Source organism: Purpureocillium takamizusanense, chromosome 9, assembly GCF_022605165.1.
Source record: "Purpureocillium takamizusanense chromosome 9, complete sequence".
In the NCBI taxonomy this organism is placed as follows: Eukaryota; Fungi; Ascomycota; class Sordariomycetes; order Hypocreales; family Ophiocordycipitaceae; genus Purpureocillium; species Purpureocillium takamizusanense.
Window position 1 is genome coordinate 2060238 of NC_063076.1, and position 20728 is coordinate 2080965.

The 20728-nt window shown below is 59.0% G+C and overlaps 7 protein-coding genes across 7 annotated transcripts; 3 read left to right on the top strand and 4 right to left on the bottom strand.

Moving 5' to 3' along the window:
• Positions 1–250: 250 nt before the first annotated feature.
• Positions 251–3546, bottom strand: JDV02_009456 (Protein-serine/threonine phosphatase). Its single transcript, XM_047991120.1, has 5 exons — positions 3000–3546; positions 2126–2742; positions 1685–2047; positions 1475–1624; positions 251–1419 (listed from the first exon to the last, which is right to left on the bottom strand). Exons 2-5 carry the CDS (start codon positions 2735–2737, stop codon positions 1108–1110), a joined length of 1437 nt encoding a protein of 478 aa, XP_047847130.1. The 5' UTR covers positions 2738–2742; positions 3000–3546; the 3' UTR covers positions 251–1107.
• Positions 3547–6129: 2583 nt separating this feature from the next.
• PXA1 (ATP-binding cassette long-chain fatty acid transporter pxa1) lies at positions 6130–9550 on the top strand. Its single transcript, XM_047991121.1, has 4 exons — positions 6130–7105; positions 7189–8244; positions 8327–8780; positions 8837–9550. The coding sequence occupies exons 1-4, from the start codon at positions 6161–6163 to the stop codon at positions 9373–9375; spliced, it is 2994 nt and encodes a 997-aa protein (XP_047847131.1). The 5' UTR covers positions 6130–6160; the 3' UTR covers positions 9376–9550.
• Positions 9551–10874: 1324 nt separating this feature from the next.
• On the top strand, positions 10875–12784 carry JDV02_009458 (uncharacterized protein). Its single transcript, XM_047991122.1, has 3 exons — positions 10875–11086; positions 11150–11710; positions 11785–12784. Exons 2-3 carry the CDS (start codon positions 11238–11240, stop codon positions 12437–12439), a joined length of 1128 nt encoding a protein of 375 aa, XP_047847132.1. The 5' UTR covers positions 10875–11086; positions 11150–11237; the 3' UTR covers positions 12440–12784.
• Positions 12785–12963: 179 nt separating this feature from the next.
• On the bottom strand, positions 12964–14325 carry JDV02_009459 (uncharacterized protein; the record flags this gene model as incomplete). Its single annotated transcript, XM_047991123.1, has 1 exon — positions 12964–14325. The coding sequence occupies exon 1, from the start codon at positions 14239–14241 to the stop codon at positions 12964–12966; it is 1278 nt and encodes a 425-aa protein (XP_047847133.1). The 5' UTR covers positions 14242–14325.
• Positions 14326–14661: 336 nt separating this feature from the next.
• On the bottom strand, positions 14662–15895 carry JDV02_009460 (uncharacterized protein; the record flags this gene model as incomplete). The annotated part of the gene is made up of 3 exons (XM_047991124.1): positions 14662–14771; positions 14853–15041; positions 15121–15895. The coding sequence occupies 3 exons, from the start codon at positions 15893–15895 to the stop codon at positions 14662–14664; spliced, it is 1074 nt and encodes a 357-aa protein (XP_047847134.1).
• Positions 15896–16743: 848 nt separating this feature from the next.
• On the bottom strand, positions 16744–17997 carry sds22 (protein phosphatase regulatory subunit Sds22; the record flags this gene model as incomplete). Its single annotated transcript, XM_047991125.1, has 3 exons — positions 16744–16760; positions 16815–17693; positions 17754–17997. 3 exons carry the CDS (start codon positions 17995–17997, stop codon positions 16744–16746), a joined length of 1140 nt encoding a protein of 379 aa, XP_047847135.1.
• Positions 17998–18703: 706 nt separating this feature from the next.
• JDV02_009462 (uncharacterized protein) lies at positions 18704–20555 on the top strand. Its single transcript, XM_047991126.1, has 2 exons — positions 18704–19287; positions 19361–20555. The coding sequence occupies exons 1-2, from the start codon at positions 18834–18836 to the stop codon at positions 20068–20070; spliced, it is 1164 nt and encodes a 387-aa protein (XP_047847136.1). The 5' UTR covers positions 18704–18833; the 3' UTR covers positions 20071–20555.
• Positions 20556–20728: the final 173 nt, after the last annotated feature.

Consider the following 20728-nt stretch of genomic DNA (forward strand, 5'->3'; position numbering starts at 1 on the left):
CAAGGGGGCGCGCCGCGCCAAGTGCGCCCGGCGAAACGATTGTCCGGCAAGCAGCATCAAGCTGCCAGCGGCCACCCCACCCAAGGATTGGTCCCACTTCCCAAGTACGAAGCAACTTAGTTACGTCGTACGCTCAACTCGTTCAGAAGGCTTTATGTGCCAACTACGATGCCATTGACAGCCTATCCCTCACAGCCTATCCCTCAAGGCAAGGCACATGTCACCAATCGGGACTGAGAAAAAAAAACACGAACGAGAATGCGTCCTTCATCCGCTTTTACAGTTTGGGGGAGACTATATATGACGGGAGGGTTGCCTATCACCCTCAATCTTCCGCTGCGGTCATGCTGCATCTAAGTCGACAGACCCCCCTTTCATCAACCCAAAATCCAGGCCCCTTTGTCCCGAGCCTGCTAGCAGGCGCGCTTGGTATATGTACAATCCAAAAACGAAGCGAAGTGGAAGAGGGAGAAGATACAAAGACGCGAATGAACTGACAAAGGGAATTGCTAGTGCAACTAAAACAACGCTTGAGTTGTCTGGGCGGACTCCAGATTACCAGCCGCCGGTTCCAGCTCGCAACTCTCTTGCGACCGTGGCCATGAGGGGGCTCGGCCCCATCGTGCGACGACTCTGCGTCTACCTGGTCGATACGCTGCCAAATGCGCGCCAAAGCCTAGGCCGTGGTTTCAGATCTGTGGAGGGGAATAATGGCCCGCCTTCGCTCCAAATTTGCTGTTCCATGCGCTCATTTTCGCTGATCCCCGTTCCATATCTTCATGTTTCCGAATCCTCCTTTCGATGTAGAGATGCTTGGCCATTTTTGGAATAGTCCGTCAGGAGCTGGCTATCGGGCGAGTGGCCAGCTCCCGCTCGCTGTCGGTCAGAAAAACGTCGAGCCGAAGAGATGGGGGCGGAATCGCGATTCTACTGCCCAGGCCGATTATGTAAGATTAGACAGTAGTACATCTACACGAGGAAACGAAAGTTCTCAACCAAACGCCTTCCGCTATGTTGACAATACTGCAAGTCGGGGGTTGGCTCTCGTCATGGCGACTCGGGTTGATCGATTAAAACGAACATCAAAATCGTGTCCAGTTCCGTATCTCAAAGCGTGACGTCGAGTACCAGGCTGACGTCGGACACGTTGGGGCCGGCCAAGTCCTCGAGAACGGGGATAAGATCCAACAGCTCGTTGTCATGGGCATCTGAGAACCAACTGCTGATGGGCACTGCGTGCTGCGGGTGGAAAATATAAGAGGTGGGCGAATTGTCGATAATAATAGTGTCCTTGAGGTCGCGTCCGACTTGTGAGAGGTCTTTCACATAATTCCCCTGGTGATTGTAGCAACTCTCGCGGAAGAGACGGTGGTGCACGACCTTGTGTATATCCAATTGGTCCAGCAGCGGATCGCCATACTGATCCAAAGTCAGAATTTCCGCATTGGCACGCGATCCAAGTGGGCAGACATACCTTAGACACCGACGCTGTGAAGACAACAACTTCGTAGAGTTCGCCGACCCTCTTCATGAACTCGTCCACGCCAGGTCGCTTGATGACGTACACGTTGTGGTAATTGCCCTCGATCTCGACAGGTATTGTGAAATCTGCCTGATGAAGAATCTGGCCCCGAATGTCAGCGAAATGGACAGCGACAAGGGGGATATATGTGAGACTGCTAACCTTGAACGAGCTGTGGACCAACGTTTCGTCCAAGTCCAACACCAAGCATTTTCTACCCTTGTGCTCTGGCGCGATAGCGGGCAATAGCCACTTCTGCGGCTCTGGCGCGGGCGACGCTGCTTCGGTAAGGGGAAGGGGCGTGGCGATAGCTGGGCTAGGGCCAGGCGGCGGCGGCGGCGGCACCGTCTTCTGCTGAGGCTCCGCGGCTTCAGCAGCTGTAGACGGTTCTGGTAACTCTTCCGACGGGGGCGCGTCCTGCATGCCAACATCGCCATCATCCTCGTGCGAGTTGTCGCCCTCCGGGGCGGAGGCCCCCTGGGTCTCGGACTTGGGCGGTTCGACGGTGACCGCAGGGGGCAAGGCCTGCTTGGCATCGTCGTTGGGGTCGGTGTCGCTTACGGGGTGGTGGGCCGAGCTGGAGGCTTCGGGACCATCACTCACCTCTGTCAAAACCACAGGGTGTTGCGCCTCTTTCTCGTTCGGCTGCTTGGTAGGCTGGTGCTCTTGGGAGCCCGGAGGCCGTGACTTTGACGTGGTGGGCCGCTGTGGCAGCTTTTCCACCTTGTGCACGTTCTCCGCGCCTCCTTCGTCAACCGCATTCGCCTCATCCGGGACGCCGCAGCATCCCAGTAGCGACAGCAGGCCCCCGCGTTTCTTCCTCCTTTTTTGATCGGTGGTGGACGGCGAGCTCGGCTGGGAGTTGCCGACAGTGTTCCCTTGTTCGCTTTCACCACCAGTGCGATTGCTCGATGCGCTCCCATTGCGTTGGTGGTCTGCGAAGCTACCCTTGGATTCCTTGGACCGTCCGCTTATGCTATTCCGGTGATCGGTGACGGTGGCTCCACTGAGACCAGTGGTTGCTACCGAAGATTGGTTTCGCTGTTGCGATGACGACCTAGATGGCACCTTTAGCAGGCTGCGGCCGCCCTTTGATCCCCTATCTTCCGAATGCAGCTGATGATCGACGTCTTTTCCATTCATGTCGGAATGACTCGGGCCCTTCTCAGGCTGGACCTCGGCGGCTGGGTTTGACGGCACGACAGTGTCGGACATGGTGTCTGGAGAGGCGATGGCTGTCAGCAACTGCAGCGGAGCATATGTTGGTCTCGCGAGATGGTTCGAGTCTGCATTGGGTATTGCCTGGATGTCGCGAGTCGGGAGTCCATCGATGACGGACAGCGGGCTATCAAGCTGCGCAGAGCGCTTGCTCCAGAGCACAGTCCGACCGGCTGCGACGCGACGACAAAGTTGGTAGCAAGGGGGGAGGACTACGGCCGTAGTAGGGAACGCACGAAACGGGGTGTCGGCAACTCACCTTGGGGTCACCGTCGACTCCAGAGCGCCCAGCCCCGTGGCACTGAGAACGTCGGCCCTCCGGAGAGGTGGCGTTTATGCGAGAGAGAGAGACGTCCGATGTCTCGATCCGGGGAAAGGAGGACAAGTAACGGGCAATGGAAAACACAGACGCTGTTGGTGACGGACGGTGCGTGAGGACGCGAAATTAGGGAGTCGACTGGACGGGCCTCGGCGCGAAGACAGGGCGAGATTGGGCAGTGAGCGGCAAGGCGAACCAGGGGTTGCTTGGGAGCGCAACGAAGGGCGTCGACAGCCAGGTGGAGGAGGACGAGAACCCACGATGGATGAGGTCGGAGGTTGAGGATCGCGCGGTCGACGGAATCCGGGCTGTGCGAAGACTGGCGACTGGCTGGCAACCACAGCGACGAGGAAGCTCAGGCAAGCAGACACACGGCACGGGCGACGGCGTTTCGGCGGGCGGCTGAGGAACCTGGCACAGCAAGCGAGATGATTGCCTTTAAAACGTGATGGTCTGGGAGAACCCAGCAGGTCTGGTCTGGGGAGGGTGCTGGTTAGGTGCTCAGGTAGGCAGGCAGGCGGCAGACCGCACGCCTGGGCTGTTCTCAGCGGTGCAGGGACGGGCTGGGGCTCCTTGGTGCTTGGGCAGGCTGGGCGCTGGGGTTGGTGGGAGCATGGATGAGAGAGGGGGCGCCAGTGCAGCAAGGGTGTGGGTGGGGCCTGGAATGGAGGCTGGGCTGCTAGGCCATTACGGGGATACCTGCTGGAGTGCGCGGTGCCGCCGTTCGCACATGGCGGCTGCCGATGTCGATGCGCAAGAGGTACGTGCGGTGGGCGCCATTGACACTGTATTTTACTAGCACCGTAACCGTCATGGATCTCACCCCGGCTTCCAATCTCCCCAACTACAGTAGGACGAAGCACTGGCCAAGCTCTCATTTTAGCATCCATCCATCCATCCTATCCAGGTCCATCCCATCCTGTCCTGCGTATCCCGAGAGGCGGCCGGCCTTTAACCCTTATTGTGCCTGGCGGCGTCTCGGGGGCGTGACGAGCCCCTTCCCGCCGCCATCCGTTGTGTCTCGCCCTGGGCGGCGCCAACCTTGCTCGGCGTGCACTGAGTGTGGTGGTTGGTGGGTGGTAGGTAAAAAGGTAGCGTACCAAGGTGCTACCTTAGTAAGTTAGTACTTTACTTGTGCGGGGGCGGCGCTCTGCATCAGCGGGCCGTCTCGCACGCACGCTGGGCTCCCTTGCTCCTGTCTGCCGACTAACTACGTAGTATAACTACCAAACGGAGGCGCACCCGTCGTTGAACGGGATGGTGCCGGCTTGCACGCCGTCGACATCGATGCGACGTCTCACGGTCGTGGTTGTCGCTGCCGGAATTCCAATGCGACCATGCGCATAGAGCGTATGCCACAGGGACGCGGCCGCATGACGCCTGCTGGGGTCGCAGTCGCACTACCAACTGAGTGAGTGCCTCGGTGTCTCTCGTCCTCGCGCGCGCCGGCCGTCGGCGTCTCCTCAAGGTATTACAGGCCCCTCTTTCGCGGGGTGGCAAAGTACATACGTATGATGTACGCGCGACGAGATGGATTCAGCGCAGTCGGTGGTGGATGGATGAGATGGACGACGATGCTGCAGACGGTCTCGAATCGGACAATAAAGGTAGGCGTCCCCGGTGCCCCTGCGACCCCAGCGCGAATGCGACACGGGCGCTGGGCCGCCGGCGCGAACAGCGCCAATCAGCACGCACACCTGCAAACTTGCATCCTGAGCCACTCCCTCCCGCTGGATGCACGCGTGGGCCGGCCGTCGCCCACTCAGCGCTTTTGATACTGTGCATAGCTCGTACATGCGTGCAGACTGCAGAGTGCTTCGTACCACCTCTCTCTGAAGCACACGAGGTGGTTTGTGCCGTCGTGGAGCCAGCCGGCCAATACCTCGTCGCAATTCCTCCAAGGGGCCCACGTTGTCTGGAGCAAGCAAGATGCATATGCTTTACATTCGCAGTGGCAATTGGCTTCGTTGGTGGGGTCCCCGCGTCGAAGCATTGCAGATAGTTACTGAGATACACAAGGACATCGCAGAGCCCTCGCCGAGGACAATTTACGTATAAAGAGCTACAGTAGACGGGGCTTGTTCGTTCGTGATGCTGGTGGCTGAGGATACACAGGACCCCATCTTTTGCGCGAGCCCTCGTAAGTGGCATCTATCACCAGCCCGGCCCCCCCGTATGTCTTGCAGCCAGCGCCTCAGCGCATAATGTGCGTCTCAAAGGCAATCTTGAGGCACGTTGATGACATCCGGCGTGAGCAGTGGCAGCAGCCAGGTCAAGACACATGCAAGTTTGCAGACAATTCCATAGAACCAGTCGGTCAGTGGCTTAGCAATCGCCACATCGTCACCCAGGATGCGCCTGTTGGAGCGGAGAGCCTCCCATCTCGACTACGTAACAAGGAGCTGAACCTGGCCCCATCAATCGACAACACGACCCTGACAGAAGAAGGGTTTGCATCTGTCGTCCAATGCTGACAGACTCACCGGCATGTGATGCAGCTCGCCTCGAATTTGGGCGGCATCAGCCAACCGTCCTGTGTAGCCGGTGGTACCAGTAAAGAGCCTCATAGGCAAGTGCCGCAACCCGGTACGGGCGCGTATCACAACGACGCGAACATGGGTCCAAAATCCACGAGGGTTCCGTCATGCGTGTCAAAGACTCGGTCACCGCAACATGGCGACGACTAGACCGCCCTGACGTTGCCCGCCAGATGTCGTGGTGGCAGTTTGGGGGGAGTCGGAGTGGAAAGCTATGGCAGTGAGCTCCAGTCGCACTGCCCGCCAAAGTGCTAACCCAGCTGTTGCTCTGGACTCCTGCTGAGCCGGGTGACATGGCTATCAACCTAAATAATGAATAATGGATGGATGGGCTTCTGGGCTGGTGGAGGTCGCTGCGAGGTGCAGTATGTAGGTGGTCTTGGTGGTGTGAGCTTTGCCCCCGTGCAGTGGAATCTGGGGGAGGCGCTGCTGCGGGGCGGCGTCGGGTGCGCCTGGGTCTACTACTACTAATACCCCACTGCCACTGTAAAACGCCCACCTGCTGACCATTGACGGAAGTCCACACGATGGAACTAGAACTACTAGGTATACGTCCAAGTATCCATGGCTTTAGCGCAACAGCCTCGGAACTTCACATGCCATCCGTCCGCACCACCACAAGCGACGTCAAGCGCCTCCTCCGGTGCGCCTGTCACCTGCACCCTTTCAACGCCAAAGACCACACCACACCATCGCCCACGCCGCCGCACGTCGACGACGGAATTCGATGGTCAGAGCGCCCTCGCAGGTGTCCTAGACGATCCTCTCTCTCACCGACGACACGCGCAGTCGACGGCCCATGACTGCCGTGTAATAGACCATCCCCTCTGCGATCGTGTTCCACCCCGGCTCGGCAACCCGAGGTCGACACGCAGCTTCATGGCGGCGCAATCAAACCTGCGCAAGACGGCCGCAGAGGCCGCCATCGCCGCCTTCGCCGACAAGTGGAAGACCTTCTTCAAGACCCGATGGCGTAGCACCTCTCGAGCCACGCGCGTCCTCGCGACCCTGCTCCTGACCCTGTCCATCGTCGCCGGCGCCGAGGGCACGCGACGCCGCTGGAAGAGGCAGCATGACGAAAGCGAACAGGGCCGCAAGCTCGTCCGCACAAACTCATGGCTTCACAACAAGGATGGCTCCCGGACCATCTACGTCCCCTACAAGGAGGGCACCTCCAAGGTCATCATCAACACCACCAAGCCCCTCACCTTCGAGGCCCACCGCCGCCTCTTTCTCAACCCCCCGCGCGTGTCCGGCCTCGGCCATGGCACCGTGCCCTCGGCGCAGACCAAGCCCGGTCTCAACCTGGCCTTTTTGCACCAGTTCCTCAGCCTCATGAGCATCATGATTCCCCGCTGGTCTAGCAAGGAGGCCGGCTTGTTACTCAGCCACGGTGTCTTCCTCATGCTGCGGACCTATCTCTCGCTTGTTGTCGCGCGCTTGGACGGTGAGCTCGTCCGGGATCTGGTCGCTGGTAACGGCAAGGCGTTCATCTGGGGCATTCTCAAGGTAGGCACTGCTTCCGACACCCTCCACGCGCCTAGCGCAGGCATCTTCGTCTCACTAATACTGTGCCTCTCTCTCATCCCCAGTGGTGCGGTCTCGGCGGCTTCGCGTCGTACACCAATGCCATGATCAAGTACCTCGAATCCAAGGTGTCCATCGCATTCCGCACGCGCCTGACGAGATATATTCATGATCTCTACCTCAACGACAACCTGAATTACTACAAATTGTCTAATCTTGATGGTGGTGTTGGGCACGGAGCCGATCAGTTCATCACTCAGGACCTGACTTTATTCTGCGCGGCCGCCGCGAATTTATACTCGTCGCTCGGCAAACCCTTTGTGGACCTCTGCGTCTTCAACTTCCAGCTCTACCGGTCTCTGGGTCCCCTGGCGCTGTCCGGACTATTGAGCAACTACTTCCTGACAGCGAGCATTCTGCGTCGCCTGTCGCCGCCATTTGGCAAGCTCAAGGCCGTCGAGGGCCGCAAGGAAGGTGACTTCCGCGGTCTGCACGCCCGTCTGATTGCCAACGCCGAAGAGGTTGCTTTCTATGGCGGCGCGGAGATGGAGAAGACGTTCCTGAACAAGGAGTACAAGTCTCTCAAGAGCTGGATGGAGGGCATTTACATGCTCAAGATCCGCTACAACATCCTCGAGGATTTCATTCTCAAGTACAGCTGGAGCGCGTACGGCTACTTGCTTGCGTCCTTGCCTGTGTTCCTGCCGGCATGGGGCGGCGTCGGTGGAGCAGCAGAGATGCTGGAGAGCGTCGCCAAGGGCGGACGGGAGCGCAACCGAATGAAGGACTTCATCACCAACAAGCGGCTCATGCTTTCGCTGGCCGACGCCGGCGGTCGCATGATGTACTCGATCAAGGATCTGGCCGAGCTGGCGGGGTACACGAGCCGTGTCTATACGCTTATATCAACCCTCCATCGAGTCCATGCCAACGCGTACTACGTGCGCGGCGGCCAAAACGAACTGTACTCGCTATCCGATGTCCAGGGCACCATTCAGAAGGGCTTCGACGGCGTGCGATTTGAGCAGGTACCCGTGGCCGCTCCGGGCCTGTGGCCACAGGGCGGAGAGGAGCTGACTGAGTCACTGTCCATGATTGTCCGGAGCGGCGAGCATCTCCTGGTAAGACATTTCTTTTTCCTTGTCCGCGCCTGGGGTTATGGCACCCATCCGAGTTTCACCACGCTGACACCGGCCCTTGCAGATTTCCGGCCCCAACGGCGTTGGAAAGACTGCCGTCTCTCGCATCCTTGCGGGGCTTTGGCCCGTGTATCGAGGACTGGTGAGTCGACCCAAGAGTATCGGGCAAGACGGCATCATGTTCCTCCCACAACGGCCGTATCTTAGCCCGGGCACTCTTCGCGACCAGGTCATCTATCCCGATGGGCACGTGGACATGAAGGAGAAGCGCAAGTCGGAGGATGACCTGAAGAGGATTCTCGAGGAGGCCAAGCTCGGCTATCTGCCCGATCGCGAGGGTGGCTGGGACACTCGAAAGGAGTGGAAGGACGTGCTCAGCGGCGGCGAGAAGCAGCGCATGCAATTCGCTCGACTGCTGTACCACGAGCCGCAGTACGCCGTCATCGACGAGGGTACGAGCGCTGTATCCAGTGATGTCGAGGGTTTACTTTACGAAACGTGCAAGGAGAAGGGAATCAGTAGGTTCATCCCAGAGAAGTCGAGACAAGACCAAGAGCTAACGAAGCCGCAACAGCTCTGATTACCATCTCGACGCGCGCCTCGCTCAAGAAGTATCACACGTACAACCTCGTTCTCGGCATGGGCGACCAGGGCGACGAGTGGGAGTTTGAACGCATCGGCACGGAGCGGGAAAAGCTGCAAGTAGAGAAGGAGCTGCAGGAGCTCCGCGAGCGGCTCGCTCAGGTCGACGAGTGGAAAAAGCGCCGCGACGACATTGAGCAAGAGCTGGCCGCCGTTTGGACAGACAAGGGCGAATCCTTGGAGGCGCCCGACTACGTGGACATTGCTGGGGAGCAGCAAGGGGAGCCGGAAGAGGGAGACGACGAAGTTGGTGGGGAAGAGGAGCTGATCAGCGCAGGGACAGATGCAGCCGATGTGTATGAGGAGGCGGGAGAGACGGCCGCTGAAGAGGAGGAGGCTGACGAGGCGGAAGAAGCTAAAGAGGCGGAGGAGGAAGAAGAAGAGGCTGACGAGAAGGAGATCGAGGAGATCGAGGCAGTCGTCTCATCGACAGCAGAGGATTCCGCTGGGCACCAAATAGCACATGCATGAGGGCCTTTGCACCGCGGGGGTGGGGGTGGGGGTTGACATGCATATAGACAGTCTGCACTGCATCGGATCGTCAATTCTTGTACTGTATAGTCGATATACCAGCATATACAGGACAGGAGTCGGGGTTGAAAAGGCGGAGGGGATGAGATACCTTTGGTCGTCTTTTGGATTATCCATGTTTTTTATCCAACGTGGAGGCTGTCTCTCGACGCGTGTCGACGATTGCGAGTCGTGGCACAAGCCGCCTCGTTTCTTTTGCTATGTGCGTGCTTTTGCTCGCTGCGCATTTCAAGACTCAACGTCAAAGCGGCTCGTGGCCGCCCCGCTGCCGGCGATGCTAGTGCCGCCCATGGCCAGACGTCGCTATGACGCCTTGGCTCGCGCTCTCTCTCTCTCCTCTCTTCCCTCTCTCCCTCTCCCTCTCTCATTGCTGCCTCTTTGTGCTGGTTGTGTAGCACACCCAACGTTTTGCCGCCGCGTCGCAGCCCTACGGTGAATGAAAAGATTGTGAGTGCGTCCATGTCCGCCGAGACTGGTAGATAAGGTATCTATCTCTTGCGGGCATTCGCCAACCAAATCGCGTGACAAAGACAGCAGTCACTCGGTACTTCACGCTTTGTAGTTGGGACTTGGAGAGTCGTAGGCCGTGGAGGGAAAGACAAACGGGTCCTTGGCTGCGCTCATCATCAACATAGATAGCTTGGCCGTTGACATGAGAAAAGAAAAGAGGAAAAAAAGGCAGTGGAGAGGCAGAAATGGACTGGGAACGATGTCGGTGGGAAACCTCCATTTGCTTCTGATAATCTGGTTCCGGAGGAGTGTACTCGCGTCTCGCCTCTGGCGGGACGCTATGTCGTACTTTGTACACGTCGACCGATGCTCAATCCCCAGGAGTTGGGCATTGGGGAATATTGACCATTAGTAGTAGTATAAGCTGTACGTAGTAGGAGTGGGGCCTAATACGTACCACATTTTCAGGGCGCGAGATGTGTTTGACGAGAAGGGAAGGGCGAGGGTGATATTATTGGAAAGCGCCGCCGAGGACAATGACGATCGCGGCAAACTGCAGCCCTCGTTGACCACCACCACACCACACCATTTATCCATCCATCCATCCATCCATCATCGTCGTCGTCGTATGCGCATGGCTCATAAAAGCCTACATGCGCTGTCACATACTATCCATCCACTGCACATCCGCCCACTGCCCGCCGTGTCTTTCCTTTTCCCCTCCTGCCGGATGGTCGTCGTGCAGCGGTCAACCGCATGCACAATACATGGATGCATAGCCCACACAATGTCTCGCACCGAGTCTTGGGCCCTTACCGCTCCCATTCCTTTGCTTTTCCTCGTGTGCGCGCTCTCAGAGGTCTCACCAACGTCTTGTCTCAACCACGTCAGATTGGCACTGCACCTCTTTATACCATGGCCCGCCATGAGAACAAGGCGGAGGACGAGGACGAGGACGAGGGGGGGCTCATCCAGGGGATTCGCCATCGGCTTCAGCACGGAGAGGAGCGTTGTCCAGTGTTTGTAAACCATTGATCAGCGAGACGACAACAGCGGCCTCTGTCCTCTCTTCTCCTCTCCTTCTCCTCGTCTTCCTCGTTCTCCTCCTCATCCCTCTGCCCTACGGTTCCTCACTACGTGGTGGCTGGCCGCTCAAGGAGTCAAAGGTTCAGACGAAAGCCGAGGGCATCTCAACCCAGCAGTAAGCCATTGCAAGATATCAACCTTGATCAGCCTCGACTGACCGACCGTCACGGCGGAACAGCAGCCAGCACTCAAGCACAGCGCTCCACGGTCACTCCTGTCGTCTGTCTGCATCACCCAGCTGAAGTGCGCCCCCGTGTGGGAACGAAATGTCGGGTCCCTTCTACCACCAACGAACCTCGCTCAGTTCCTCGCGGTCCTCGCTGCCTTCCATGCAGGCCATGCCGCACGTCGCCCAGTACAGTGACGGCTACAACCCGGCGGCGCTCCCCAAGGGGCCTCTCCGCGTGCCGCAGAAGCACCAGCGCCGCAGCACCGGCCCCAGCACGTATCCGCCGCCGTACGTCTCCTCGGACGCGAGCACCGGTAACATCACGCCCGAGTCGCGGCCGTCGGGGGGCCCTGCGGCCGGAAAGGAGACGGCCGCACCGGACGGGTCGGGTGGCTCCTCGGACAGGACCGAGGTGCCGCCGGCCGAGGGGGACCGCGGTGGCGGCGGCGGTCATGACAAGGCCTGGTTTGCTCACCGAAAGCGCTCGTGCCGGTTCCTCGTCGTCGTGGGAGTCGTCACAGCCATCATTGTTGGTCTCGCCGTGGGCCTGGCTGTCGGTCTGAGAAGGCGGTTAGTTCTTTCTCTGCTTACCCCTATCTCGGGCCCCTTGACTATATGGTACTGATATGGTTCGGTGCGCCTAGGGGGGGCACGTCAGGAAAGGGCTCAAGCTCCAACTACAAGTTCCCCGCCGGCTCCTACACGTTCGACATGTCCCTCAAGAGCGAGAACCAGGACTGCACGTCGCGGGCTAGCACATGGCAGTGCGACGGCCAGGGAAAAGGCGACACGACGACTTTGTACTGGAACATCAAGTCGCTGAGCCCAGACACGTACACGGTGTCTTCAGCGCCGCCCTCGTCGTCTTCCACCAAGGGCGGCGGCACCGACAACCCGCTGGCCCTTCCGCCGTTCAGCAATCTCAAGATGCGGCTCGTCGACGCCAATCAGCCCACGGAGCGGCTCGTCTTCTCGCTGCCCGTCAACAAGACGGTCGTGCCTTCGGACGGCGGCACGTCTCTCAATCGCGCCGCCAAGTGCACCTACGCCGACGCCGAGGTCGAGGCCACGCTGTACACGCGCCGGCATGGGGGCAAGAGCTTCGACGCCCCCGCCGACGCCGCGGGCGGCGATGAAGAGGACGGCGGCGCCGTCGCCTGGCCGGGAGACATCGAGGTCGCACAGCTGATGAACGCGACCATCGGGCAGCCGACGTGCGAGGACTCGACCGGTCGCCAGATTGCGGACGTGCAGGGGGCGTCGGGCACGTGCGATTGCATGTACGCAAACGGCAAGTGAGACGGGGGCTTTTGCGGAGGGTCTGTTGATGAAGGCCGCCCTTCAAGGGCATGGTGGATGTGGACATTGATTTTCATTCTGACTGCTCGAGCTGGTTTTCTTGCAACCTGCAGCAGCGTGTTGAGAGAGTTTTTGACTGACTGACTGATTGACTGACTGCATACGCCAATGGTAATGTCGACGCATAGCTACGAACTCATATACACGACTCGATTTGAGATGCGAGATACCAGGATCCTGACGTTTTTTTCACTCCTTCAAGTCAAGGATGGGGGTTACCGGGGAGGACTACCATGGGTATAATAGTAATGGGCTGTGAGATAGGTAGATGCGAAACCGAATATACTACACTGCAATCCGACCTGGTACATGAGCTCCCTCGACACAGGAGTGACTCATGTCCCGACTGCCCCTGTTTTGACCACCAACCCTCTGTGCCCTAGTGTCATTCCTCTACCCAAATGGACGCACCCATTGTGCAGACGGCCGTGCATCGGTGCGGTCTCCCTGCCTCATGCCGGCTCTTACGAGCCCGTCGGGACCACCCCGCTCATCCGTTCGTCCATTTCCCGTTCCGTATCCTGCTCCATGTTCTGGTCCATGTTATGGCCCATGTCGTGGTTCATCCCCTCGCCCATCTTGTGGTCGAGATAAGACTGCAGCTGAGCCGCCCTCGCGGAAAGGTTACGCATCGCCGTGCCAGGTAAGACCCCCGGCGCAGACTCGGGTCGCGGCCGCTGCGTCCGTCTCCGCAGAGAAGCTCGCGAGCTGGCATTGCCTCTGCTGTTGCTGCTGCTGCCGCTGCCGCCGCAGCCGCCGTTAGACAAGGAGACCCGGGCAGGCCTGACTCTGCCTAGGTACGGCCAGCTTTCCCCCTTTGGTTTGAAAGTAGGTTGACTATCGTCGTCGTGCGACCAGGCTGGTCCGGAACCGTCGTCGTGGCTGCTGGCCGGCCCTTGACTACTCGTCTGCAACAAGGGCTTGGCGACCGGCCGCTCCTTGCTGCCTCCGCTGCTCGAGCTCATCTGCATCAGTTGCCTATTGTCCGGCCACGCACCGCTCGAGCTCCGCTGCAGCAACGGTTTGGGGCTCTCAAGCGGTGGGTTCCAGCTCGGCTTCGGCTGGCCCGGGCCGGAGGGCGGGGTCGAACGACAACCGCCGTCACTGCGTAGGCCGTGTCCGGGGTCGCTCGTGGTGCCCTGCCTGAGCGCCCTGGGCCCCTTTCCGTCGGCGGCACTGGCCAGCTGGGCGATCAAGTCCTTGACGTTGGTCCACGGTTTCTTGTCGACGCCGGGGGGCATCTTGTCCTGCTCGGTCACCGGGGCGTGGAAGAAGTCTGAAGGCAGTTCCACCGCGGGCCCCTTGCCCTTGTCGTCGGCGGCCCGCGCCTCGCCGCCGCTGTTCTGCTGTTCCCATGTAGTTTCGCCGCCAGCATCGTGGCCGCCGCCGTGGCCGCCGCCGCCGCCTTGCCCTTGATCTGGCGCCGCGCCATAGTCGGCCTCGCGTACCGGCAGCCAGAAGTCGGACCAGAACTTTGCCGTCACCTCGTCCGACTCCTCGGGGAATCCCCTCTTCTTGCGCTCGATGCACGTGAAGACGAGATCGACGACAGACGGCCGGTCCGCGGGCCTGTGGAACTGGCATTGCATCACTTGATCGAGCAGCTCCGACTCTACCCAGCTCCAGTCGGGGCTCAACAGGCGGTGTCCGTACGTGTCGGCCGTCTTCACCCCATTCAGTGTTATGTAGCCTTCTTTCGTGAACGGGTGGGAGATCCACCGGTCTGTGATGATGGATTCCATCTGTAACCACAACAAGTCAGTAAGGGGGTTCCCCTTCGTTCGCTACATCAGGACGACTTGCAATGCTGCCTATGAGGAAGACGTTGGACCAGGTCCCGTACCGTCCGGCCACGGGGACTCCGCGTTCGAGATTCACACCGCGGAAGTTGTCCGCCGACGGCGAGTTGAGGCAATCGAAATCATCCCACTCCTTGGCCGCTTGTTCCTATTATGCATGTGGCAAAGGTCAGAAGGGCCCCCTCCCCCATCACTTCGAGAAGCTTTCATCGGCCGGGAAGCAGGCGGGTATGTACTAACGGGCAAACGCCGATTGAGCTTGGCTTGCGACCGTACAAACAGATAGTGCTTGAACCGCCAATGTTTCCAGCACTCTTGCATATCGAAGCTGTACGAGCCGCCGAAATCGTGAAGCTACGGTACTCATGTTAGTATGTGTTTGAAGCCATCCGACGAGGGTCGAGGGGGGTATGAGCGACAACGCGCCTTGAGGACAGGACTCCCGTAATGACTCGGATCCGAGCCGACCAGGACTGCACGCGTACGCTGTCAGCGCCCCAGGTTTTTATGATACTGGCAAGCCCCTGTTTCTTTTTCATGGTCAGCGCACCTACCGTTTTGCTCCTCGAGGTCAAAGTGAACGTTGTGTGAGTCAAACACTTCCTCCAGAAAGTCGTACACCGACTTGTCACCGCCAGCCTCAAGATGTGCGAGCACTTGGTCAAGGCCATATTGCTCATTGCCCTTCAGTTCCCGCTCGAGGATTCCTCTTTGGCGCGAAACTGAAGCAACACCCCGGACCACTGTCGGTTCTACTATCAGCCATCATCACGAGTCTCTTCCGTGGCAGTATGGCGCCCCGCGCGCGCACCAATGACTTACAGCAGTCCCACAACTGCCACAACACCTTGTTGGAAAGACGAGCTTGGGTATAAGACAGCTTGGCAAGCATGTCGTACAAGTTTCCGTGGTCGGCGTACTCGAGGACCATGACGTTGAGGAACCTGGGGCTGAACGTCGGCCCTCTGATCCTCGCCAGCTGGGACCCTCCTGGCGCCATTCTCTTCGCGCGAACTATTTCGTTGAGGTCCACGGCTTGCACGGTATGCAGAGCACCGTCGTACTTCTTGTGCCATGCGAGCTCGTCTTGAATGCTTTCTGCGTCCGCCGATCCCGGTTTGGGCATCTTGATGACCACCAGGGTCGAGCTGCCGTCCTCAAAGACGGCCTCCCACAGCGTCGCGTAGCCAAAGCCGCCCGCGCCCAGGATCTTGACCCAGCTGAGGTGGAAGCCGTCCCACGCTTTCAGCCTGGGCCAGGCGTAGGCCAGATCGGGCGGCAGCCCGGTGACGCCATGGTTGTCGCCGTTCTTGTCGGGATGCCAGAAGTGGCCGTAGGCCTCCGTGTACTCCGTGTCGGGCGCCAAGTCAGCTCTGAGTATCCTCCGGCGGTTGACATGTTGGACGAGCGAGTCGGCGGGCTGGGGATCGTACTCGAGTGTCACTTGATTGTCCCCACGGACGAGTGCGAATTGGGTGGCGAACTTGTTGCGTATGCTCTTGATGTATTCCTGGTCGGGCGTCAACAAGATATTCATGAACCGTCCATTGGTGTGAAAACGAAAGTGTTCAAAGGGCTGCTTGCTGTCGACGGGCATTTTGTCAAATCCTGGTTGAGAGGCATTGAGGGCTGTGAAGGCGTGACCTGACCCGGCGCGCCGCCGCCAACGTCACGGCGAGCTCATCTCATATCTATCATTCGTCATGTTTGCTCTCGGAGCGCTGCACCTTTGTCCAGACGCTGCTTTGTCTCGCCGGACGCAAAGAGCGCGACCGCAGGACCGCCATGCTTACCATGTTGCCTCGCCATGGCAGCACGGGTGCAGTGCGTGGCACTTGCGCTCGCGGGCCGTGCAAGCGCGCGCCAGCAGGAACAAAAGGGAGAGCTTTCGGCTCGAGTCGCAAGACTGGTCAAGGTCAAAGGCTCGGAGACAGCGACGGGCGATGGGGGCGTTGTGTAAGTGGAAAGTGAGGTATGTATGGATAGGCTGTGGTTGCGGAAAGGGGTTAGCATGGGTCAGTCCACGGCTTTGTGCGAGCCCAGGCTGATCAATACTCGCCGGAGACTTTGACTTGTTAACGTAGTGCTCGGGCCCCGACAAGACGTGCATCTACGGTATAAATTTGTGGAAACAGGACAATGTGTTTGATCAAGCTGTCGAGTTTCCGTCGAGTTTCCTGGGTCTGTTGTGAGCCTGACTACGCGAGCCGCGAAATCCTGTGCAAGTAAACACATCAAGGCTACACATCACCTCGCCTGTGATACATCATGTGCAGGCCCCATTGTGGTCCTCGGTCCCTTACTCCTCACTGTCCCGCCAAAGCCGACTTACATGCATTGTGCTCAGAGCCCATAGTCTCCTAATCTGTCCAACAAACGCCGTAAAACACCGTGCGCTAAGTTCCAAGTACACAAAATACCTCACCGGCTTGTTCCGTGAGAGTGCTATACCTTAACAAAAGCTGCGTGCGGGCGTAAGCCGTTGTCTGGTCTATGCATTCGGGTTTGCGACTTACTAGCATCAATCTGGCTCACTTGAGGTAGAGCCAGGCGAACCTTGTTCCGGTACAGCGCTGGCCCTCGCAACTGAAAGGGGTTCCCTTCAAAGTAAACCGTGTTCAGGTGCTCCTTGTCCCTGAACACCTTCTCCACCTCGTTAAAATCCGCCACCTGGTTGTAGCTTGCCCACACCTCTTCCAGCTTGGCCAGTCCCTCCAAGCCCTTGAGGCTGGCAACTTGATTGTTGGAGATGTCAAGGACCTTGAGATTTACGTTGGATTCGAGACCTTGTAGTGATTCCAATGCATTGTGGGCAATGTAGAGCTCCTCCAGCCCAGGGACATCCTTGAGCGGGGACAGATCTTTGATGCGGTTGGACTGAATGCTGAGCAGCCGAAGATTCGGCAGCCCTCCGAGCCCCGTCAGCTCTGTAATCTTGTTCTTGGCCACCCAGAGTTCTTCCAGTGACGCAAGACCGTCCAGGTTGTTGAGCTCCCGAATGCGGTTCGAACCCAGCTCTAGCGAGGTGAGGTGTCTTAGGCCATCAAGACCCTCGATGCGGCTTATCTTGTTGGCAACGAGGAACAGTTCCCTCAGCTGCGTCATGTGGCCAATATGCTTGATGTGCTTGATCTTGTTGAAGCTCAGGTCCAGGCTGGTGAGGTTGGTCAGCGCGTCCATGCCACGCATGTGCGAGATGAGGTTGTCATAGAGGTCGAGTTCTTTGAGAGTTGGCGCGAGGCCGTCAAGGCCGTCGATTTCTTGAATGCTGTTCTGCCGGAGGCAGATTCGAGCGACGTTCTTGAACCGTTGGAGACGCAAGGCGGACATGGCACCGATGCGGGAGTGCGAGCACATGATTTCCTCGGTATCCGAGTCCTCGCTCTCGAGGAGGTCTGTAGTAGCACCTAGGTCAGCAAGGAAGCTCATCTTAGGAGATGGACACAATCACTGACCTTCGTCGGCGCTGATCTCTTCGCCTTGCAGGACGTTGCTGTCGTCCGAGTATTCCGGGTCTGACAGGGCCTCGGGGTTCGTCATGAGAGCCGACTTGGGGACGCGAAGCTTCCCATCCCAGCCCTTGCTGTTCCTCATACCCGGGCTGGCCTCGCCATCCTCACGAGGCGCCTGGCGATCATCCTGGATGTCGATGTGCGAGGGCGTCTCGTTCTCTTTGTTGACGGGTGCGGGAGCGGGCATGATGGTTGGCCGCCTCACGCTGTTCGCTGTGAGACGGAAAGAGATGGGATGCGCGAATCGGGACGTCTATTCTGAGCGCTTTTCGAGTTCGAGATGTACGCAGGCCGATTAGTCGAGAGTGGGTTTTGGGTCAAGTCGGGTTCGTCAGCGGGATGCAAAGGAAGAAACGCAGGTTGCAGCCGCTTGGTGCCTGCTGGTGGCGGGGCTTTTTTCAAGCATGGATTCAACAAAGCAGGCGGGCTGCAGGTGGCTGAGGGGTCAAAGACGTCCCCGGCGCCTGCTGTCTGTCGTCACCGCTGCGACGGAAATTGGGTGCTCCCTCACTGTAGTGCACTCTACCAGGCTGCTAAGGTATGTAACTGTAACGTACCGGGCTGGCATGCTGGGCTGGGGCCCGACAGGCTGGCCCCGCCTTCCAGTGGCCCTCCACTGCTCGTGCATTACAGGTGACGTGCCAATCCAATCCAGTGGACGCAAGATGAGCTGGGGGGTCGGTGAGGTGGCTCTTCGACGCCGAACTGCCCGCGGTTCCATGCCACGCCTTCCAGCCCTGCAGTCAGTCCCTATCAGTTAGCGGGTGCCTGGCGGACGGCTACTGGCAGATCGGAGGCGACGTCCTCACGGCGCGGGACCAACCGCCCCTCACCCCTGACGACGACCGCCCTGCAGGGCTCTGCTGGCTCGACTCGGAGCTTGCATCAACTGCATCTCTTCCCCACGATGCAGCTCTCTCGCGCCCAGTTTCGACCCGACACGTCTCTAGCCGACACCGGCAGAGACTGACTGCGCATGCATTCGCACCTGCTCAATGAAGCGCGCCAAGACGAATTCTTTCAATGGAGATGCGATGGATGCGTCCAGGAGGGCGTCGGCTTTGGCCAGGCTTCAAGGAAGCCGGGACTTCACGGCCCATCGCCTTGACATGGCCTAATCGATCGCACAATCTCCGTCCGGCCTTGGCTATGTCAAGATCGCTGCACATTCCCTCCGCCGCTATGCCTCCCATCATATTCGCAGGGCTGTTCATGACCCTGTGGTGCTGGAAATGCACCATGTTGATCCTGTTCCAGAACCTCATCATCTACAACCCCTACATGCCGCCCAATGCGAGGAGCATGCTCATCTCCGACTTTGCCCGGCAATGCGGCGGGGTAGAATGGCGTGAGCAGCGCATAGAGTCGTTGGACAGGATAGAGATTGCTCTCTGCGTGAGTGAGATGTCGGCCCGAGGAGCCGCCAGATCGGGTAGCACTGCATCTCAGACTCCAGTCTACATTCTCTACTTTCAAGGTGGGCGCGCTCACTCGAGTTTCCGCGATCGATTGTGAGTATGACCACTGCGGGTAACTGACCATGTGCCCAGGCAATGCCTCGTCACTGCCCCCTCGACTGCCGGATATTTCGTGGGTGCTGCGCCGCCTGAGAGACGGCGAAGAAGCGGTGCACTATACGACAGTTTGCCTGAGCTACCGCGGATTCTGGACCTCGCACGATCGACCTTCGGAGACGGGCATCAACAAGGATGCTGTGGCGGCGCTTCAATGGATATCGAAGCTCCATCGAAGCAAGGACGCTGCGCGCAAACTACCGGAACCGGTCGTGATACTCTGGGGACAGAGCATCGGCTGCGGCTTCGCGACCAACCTGGCCGCACGGTCAGAGTCGTCTTCAACCTTGAATATCAACGCGCTGGTGCTCGAAACACCCTTTACCAACACACGAGCGATGCTCAAGGCCATCTATCCTCAGCGGTGGCTACCATACCAATATCTGTGGCCATTTCTTCGCACCCAGCTGGACTCGTGGAAGAACCTTGGCACGATAACTCGCAGACACACGCGTCGCCTGCCCGAGGTGTACATTGTCGAGGCAGCCAAGGACGAGCTCGTGCCACAAGATCACGGCGCCCTGCTGGAAGAGCGATGTGCAGATGTTGGACTCACGGTACACCGGCGTAGGGTGCGAGGGGCACTACACAACGATGTGTCGGTACGACAGGAGGGCAAGCGAGCATTGGCCGAGTCTATACTGTTGGCCATTCGCTCCGCCACACAGGCATCGAAGCAACCCTGAGTCCGGCGCAACGAGGCGAGAAAGCCTTCGGGTTTGGGAGAGACAAAACCCCGGCGTTTAGGATAAATATCAAAGGTCGCCGCCAGGCATCGACTACGCGTATGCTAGCCTGGGTATGTGGTCAAATTCTGAAGCCCACGCCCTGGCCAGCGGCGGCGAATTGGGTCTGCTCATACTCAACTACTACCACACCGCAAGGGCGACCTTGCTTTTACACCGGCGCCATGGCGAAAAGACCAGTCACAGGTGGGTGGGGGAGCTGGACTGGCCGTGTACCCAGCGCGGGCAAGCCATCCTTGCCTCGCCCGCCAAAAGAAACGGCACCGCGTGCGGTGCGCCGCGCCCATGTTGGCCGTTCACCTGCGCTTGTGAGGATGAGATAGCGAACGAGACGACAGCGCAGCCACAGCAGCACAGCGAACGTCTCAGATACCCCCCAATTGATTTCAATTGACCATGATTGCGTCCAGCTACGAGAATCCGAGATTTTCTCCCATCTGGTTGTCCGAATATTTGCTACTCTGGGGGTCGAGATGCCGCAGGCCTTACCGCCCAGTCCTGGCCATCGGTGGATGCCTACCAGAGGGGCCTCGCCAAAGCACAGCCCACCCACCCGGCGCACACGCCATCCGCCTAGCCCCCCGGCAGCGCCAGTCGG